The sequence below is a fragment of the Podarcis tiliguerta genome, assembly GCF_965153285.1.
Source record: "Podarcis tiliguerta genome assembly, chromosome: 12".
NCBI lineage: Eukaryota > Metazoa > Chordata > Lepidosauria > Squamata > Lacertidae > Podarcis > Podarcis tiliguerta.
This window is the reverse complement of record NC_139545.1, coordinates 26,269,673-26,275,808: the sequence shown is the minus strand read 5'-3', so window position 1 is coordinate 26,275,808 and position 6,136 is coordinate 26,269,673. Positions and strand designations below refer to the sequence as shown.

General features: G+C 48.1%; 1 protein-coding gene across 1 annotated transcript in view; it reads left to right on the top strand.

Moving 5' to 3' along the window:
* Positions 1-3,779: 3,779 nt before the first annotated feature.
* DNAH11 (dynein axonemal heavy chain 11) overlaps positions 3,780-6,136 on the top strand; it is a 141,819-nt gene continuing 139,462 nt past the window's right edge. Inside the window, exon 1 of the mRNA XM_083405297.1 lies at positions 3,780-4,632. Coding sequence (XP_083261423.1) covers positions 4,399-4,632 — 234 coding nt within the window. The 5' untranslated portion in view covers positions 3,780-4,398. The remainder of the gene's footprint in view (positions 4,633-6,136) is intronic.

Here is a 6,136-nt window from a genome sequence, read left to right as displayed (position 1 = left end):
AACCTTTAAAACATCAAGATTGTAATAAGATAGTGTGTAAGCAGCATTGAACAAAGGGGGACACATATCGTAATAAACATGCATAGGATTGTGCTATAAAAGTAATATGTAGTTCAGCAGCAGGAAGACACATTCCTAATCTAGCACCATCAAAGGGTGAGAGCAGGTGTGCCCCCCATATATTTCTGAACTACAACTCCCATTAGCCCCAGCCTACTTGGCCAATAACCAGGGGTGATGAGAGTTGTAGTTTAGCAACATCAGGAGAACAAAGTTTGCTCACACTTCGGTTAGAAGAAGAAGAGAAGAGTTTGGATTTGATATCCCGCCTTTCACTCCCCTTCAAGAGTCTCAAAGCGGCTAACATTCTCCTTTCCCTTCCTTCCCCACAACAAACACTCTGTGAGGTGAGTGGGGCTGAGAGACTTCAGAGAAGTGTGACTGGCCCAAAGTCACCCAGCAGCTGCATGTGGAGGAGCGGAGACGCGAACCTGGTTCCCCAGATTACGAGACTACCGCTCTTAACCACTACACCACACCGGTTAGAACCTCAGCAATGTGACAAATATTTATGTCTAGGCTGGGCCTTAGACAAAAAGGGTATTTGCATCTGTAAAGAATGAGCCTCCCAAATGGATCTCCCATCTGCAGCTGTGGCAGAGGAAGTGGTAGATTGATGTCTTGCCTCAGTAAGAGCCAGAATGAGAGCCAATAAACAAGCTTAATCCAGACAAGACTGAGGTACTGTTAGGGAGTGGATGTGATGTGGCCTGCTCTGGATGGAATTGCACTCCCTCTGAAGGAGCAGATATGTCATAGTTTTAGGGTACTTCTAGATCCATTACAGTGGTACCTCGGGTTAAGTACTTAATTCATTCCGGAGGTCTGTACTTAACCTGAAACTGTTCTTAACCTGAAGCACCACTTTAGCTAATGGGGCCTCCTGCTGCCGCCGCGCCGCTGAAGCACGATTTCTGTTCTCATCCTGAAGCAAAGTTCTTAACCTGAAGCACTACTTCTGGGTTAGCGGAGTCTGTAACCTGAAGCCTATGTAACCAGAGGTACCACTGTACTGTTGGCTTGAGGCTCAAGTGGCCACAGTGGCACCAAGTGCCTTCCAGCAGCTTTGACAGTGGTTCCAACTGTGTCACTTTCTGGACAGAGGCAACTACAGTGGTGCCCCGCAAGACGAATGCCTCGCAAGACGGAAAACCCGCTAGACGAAAGGGTTTTCCATTTTGGAGGTGCTTCACAGGACGAATTTCTCTATGGGCTTGCTTTGCAAGACGAAAATGTCTTGCGATTCCTGGGGTTTTTTTTCCGCTCCCCACCCCCTTTTTCTAAGGCACTAAGCTGCTAATAGCCTTTTAGCAGCTAATCCGCTAATCCCTTAAGCCTTTAATAGCCGCTAATAGCCGCTAAACCACTAATAGCGCTAATCCGCTAATAGGGTTGCTTCGCAAGACGAAAAAACCGCTAGACGAAGAGACTCGCGGAACGGATTCTTTTCGTCTTGCGAGGCATCACTGTAACTTGTCTTTGCCCTTATAACCTCTAGGCTGGACTACTGCAGTGTGCTGCCCTTTAAGACAATTCAGAAACTGCAGCTGGTGCAGAATGTGGCACAACTGCACTGGCTACCAATTAGTTTCCAGGCTTAATTCAAAGTGCCGGTTTGGATCTATAAAGCCATATGCGGCTGAGGCTCTTCTTCATGTGACCCATCCACAGACAACAAAGAGGGTGGCCGTACGAGAATAGACCTTTTCAGTGGTGCCTCTGTGGAATTCTCTCCCTAGGAAGACATTCCCGCTGCCACCTTTATTTTTAGGTGCCAGGCAAATACTATCCTGTTTATCCAGGCTTTTGGCTTTTAATTTGAAAGGTTTCAGGAACTTGTGGCCTCTTTTAATATTGTGAAATCTGTTAACACCCATCTTTAATTTTATAGAAGCATTTTCAGGCTTTTATTGGTTGTATTTGTCCTAATGTGTTTTAATGTAAGTCACTTTAGGTCACTTTTGACCCAGTGAATCAAAACAGCAACATATGTGGGATCCAGGCTGTTAAGACAGCCCCTGTTTCCTTTTCCAAAGAAAACTAGCAACAATAAATACTGGGATTCAAAAATCTATGAAGGCTGCTTCTAATAACTCAATTAAATGACTGTCTTTAAACAGCAGACAATCCACTTCACTCCTATTCCACATCACAAGCTGCTTTTGAAGCTTCACTCAGTTTCAGAAGCCGTTTATCACTATCTGCTTAGTGGACAAATATGGGCAAGCCTTCCTAGAGGGAGATGAAGTTACGACTAACTTGCTAGTGTGTCAGGAGCGAGCCAGCAGTAAATCACACTGTGCAAAGTTAGAGTTAACAATTAGCAAAAACACAATCTGCAAAGAAGTGTCAGGCCTAATGAGCGCAACAACCCATCTCCAGTAGGTCTTGCCCCCCATGAAGCAGTTCTGAGACTGAAGATCCCTGCCTCCCCACAACTGCCTAAGTTTGCTCCTCTCCAGGTTTTCCCCCCAAGCAATGGAAGACTGTGTCTGCACGCTGCCAATCTCTCCTCTGCCCTTTTCATGCCTCTTCCCATTCTGGGAGACAAGTGGGGTGAAGATTTTGTTGCAACAGGAGACACTCATGTCTCTTCACTAGCTGACTCATCTCTGCCTCTTGGCCACCCTCTTCTGCTTCCATCTCTGCTTCTGGATTTCTCTCTGCCACAGACTCCCCTTCCTCACTTAGCCCTGTTACATCCTCAGCATCTGACACAGGCATAGGCAAATTCGGCCCTCCAGATGTTTTGGGACTACAACTCCCATCATTCCTAGCTAACAGGACCAGTGGTCAGGGATGATGGGAATTGTAGTCTCAAAACATCTGGAGGGCTGAGTTTGCCTATTCCTGATCTGACACCTTGTCCTTCCAGTCTTCTCCCTGTGGCCACTAATCATGGTCCTAACACCACTCCCTAGGCTCTGAGCATTTTCCCCTTGGTGGTTCGCCAGCTGGTACCTCCCACTAGTCCTCTGCGCCCAACCAGTCCATGGCACAATGTCACACAAGAATCACAGCACATCTAGCTCCTGAAGATTTTTGTAATAATATTACTGATATTATAAAGGTAAAAAGGTAAAGGACCCCTGGATGGTTAAGTCCAATCAAAGGTGACTATGGGGTTGTGGCACTCATTTCGCTTTCAGGATGGGGGAGCCAGCATTTGTCCACAGGCAGCTTTCTGGGTCATGTGACCAGCATGACTAAACCGCTTCTGATGCAATGGGACACCATGATGGCAGCCAGAGCGCACGGAAATGCCGTTTACCTTCCCGCCGGAGCGGTACCTATTTATCTATTTGCACTGGTGTGCTTTTGAACTGCTAGGTTGGCAGGAGCTGGGACAGAGCAACAGGAGCTCACCCAGTCAAGCCGATTTGAACCGCTGACCTTCTGATCAGTAAGCCCAAGAGGTTCGCACATTTTTTTTCAGCCCTTGAAAACAAAAGTTTAATTTCCTTCCTAGTGGTCTAAAAAACGGTAACAGGGAAGGGAACAAACAAACCACTGGCCAGTTTTGGGCGCACTTCCCTAATATTCTTCGTGAATCTGCAGCTTGCCTACTTCGCCATTTCAAAACTATGAGAAACTGAAGCCATTCGCTGCAAGTTGGGCTTCTGCGAACACCTGCCCAGAAGCACTTCGATAGCAGCACCCGCCCTTGCCCAAATGAAAACACCGTTTGGAAACTCTATAAAAATCCATGCATTTTATCGAGCGGCTAGTTTTGCTGCCTTGGAGCGAGCCAGTCCATTTGCTCCTGGGGAGGACCTGCCGCTCTTCCGCGCGCGGGGGCAGAGACCCCCTGGAGGTGTGTCGCTACACATCCGCGTGACGCATTTAAAAACCTTCGCCAACCCTTAGCTTCTCCGTTGCCCCCTCCATTCCACCCTTCCCACCCCCGGCGTCGCAGCGGCTGATGGTTCCTTCCTGGCAAGCCGTGGCCCTAATTGGCCAGGGCCGTGATTTGTTTCCCTTGAGGAGCGGCTTGTGGGTGGCCCGGCCGTGACTTTTTTCGCTCGTCCCCAGGGCAACGGGACGCCGCCGCTGATTGGAGCAGACAGAGCAGCGAGTTGAACCGGACGCTGGTGGGGGCGTGGGGAGCAACTCCGGGGCCGGCAATGAGCGCGAGGAACAGCGGCAGCAGCAGCAGGTGAGCTGCCCGCGCGCTAATTAGCGGGCGCTCCAGAACTGCGCGGGGAAGGCGAGGAAAGGCATCCAGCTTCGCGTCGAGAAGTTGGGGAAGGCGCGCAGCCGTGAGGGAGAGCATTGCCAGCGAAGTGCCCCAGTTGCTGCAGCGCCGCCGTCTCCTCCTCTGTGGACGCCGGGCTGGAGATGGAGGAGGACGAGGACGAGACGGCGCAGGAGAAAAGTTTCGCGGAGGACGCGAGGGCCCAGTTCGTGGGGCGGCGTGTGGCGCACTTGCTGAGGCTGAAAGACGACAAATGGAGCCAGTTCCTGGCGGAGGAAGAGAACCAGAAGCTCCTGGAGGACTTTCTGGAGAACAGCCGCCTCACTTTGCTGGCTTTCTGGCTCCCTCTGGCAGGAGGGCTGGCAGCTGGGACGAAGGTAAATAATGGAGGTGTTTGGGTGGGGTTTCCAGAACAGGGGCGCCGTTCTGTAAGCTTGCAGTGCGCCAAGTGGGTTGTTTTCTCCTTCGCTTCCTTGGGCTCCGTCAACACCCAGCCATGTGGATGTGTTTTGCGTATGCACTTCCAAATCTAGAAGCCACCCTGGGGTGCCAACTTGAACGAAATATTGGGGGGCAGGTAAGTCCCACCCCACATAATAGATCACATGTCGTGGGGCACACACACCATCTGAATGCCAATGCCCATCAACTTTAAGGGGTGTGGACCCCTCCAATATTTTACTGGGGGAGCTGAAGGGGCCTTGACTCCCATGGAGCCATTCTAGAAGATGTTAACTCCAAAACTCATCAGGTGTTGGGAAAAGGTGGTCAGTCAGGTATGTCTGTACACAGACCTGATGTTCTACTATGTACACATCTCGTAAGATTATTTTTTTTATGTTGATATGCTTGCGCTATAGGACTATAACTTCAGATTGCTTATACACAAGTTCTCTATGTGATTGTACCCGTGTATACAGTCACTTTCTTGTGAATTGGGTTGAACATGACCATAGTCCACAGTGGACTGTTGTCATTTTCATAATGGGGGGGGGGGGGGCTGCTCAGCTCAGTCAGTAGAGCATGAGACTCTTAATCTCAGGGCTGTGGGTTTAAGCCCTATGTTGGCCAAAAAAGATTCCTGCATTGCAGGAGGTTGGACTAGGTCCCTTCCAAATGTATGCTTCTGTGATTTTATTATTCTATCCCACCCAACCTCCAGTGACAAAAAATATTGCTGGCTATTGTGGGCCCACCTGTGGGCTGTACCCACCTGCAACCTGTTTGTTTTCTTTACAGCATTCATACATAATGAAGAAAATTGCTTGGTTTAGTTGTGGGGACTGTTCGTGAGAAGTTTCTAATTCATAGTTCTTACTTCAGAATGAGTTTGCATTATTTAACACTAATCCCTAGACTAGAGCTATGTACCACTGGTCTGTCAATATATTTCCATTTGGTTATAAAAGGTGCACAGGTAATTCATGATAGAACCTCATCTCACATATCCTGTTTGAAACATGTTCAGTGCTGTAATCCTGTCTGGTTGCCCCAAAATATAGAACACCTTTCCTTTGAGACCTGCTAAAGCCAAAGTCTAAGCTCTTTTTGGAAAATGTTGCAAGACCTTTGTGCCTGAGCTGGTTTTTTATTTATTAATATGCAAGTCTGATTTATCTGTTGCGAACTAAAGTTTGATTGTGTTGTTTCTGTAATTGTAACTCACCAAAAGCCTGAGCAATGTTACAGGTTACAAACTCAAACAAATGCCAGTAAGTGTGGCCATTGTTTCTGAATCTGTAATGTAAACAATGTAGGTGCATTTTCTTCCTGTTTGCTGAAGAGCATGTTTACTTATTTGAGAGACATTCTCTGCTGTAGCAAAAAAACGCTATTGTGTATTGTATGTAACACTTGTTAATTTGCTTAGAAACTGAATTT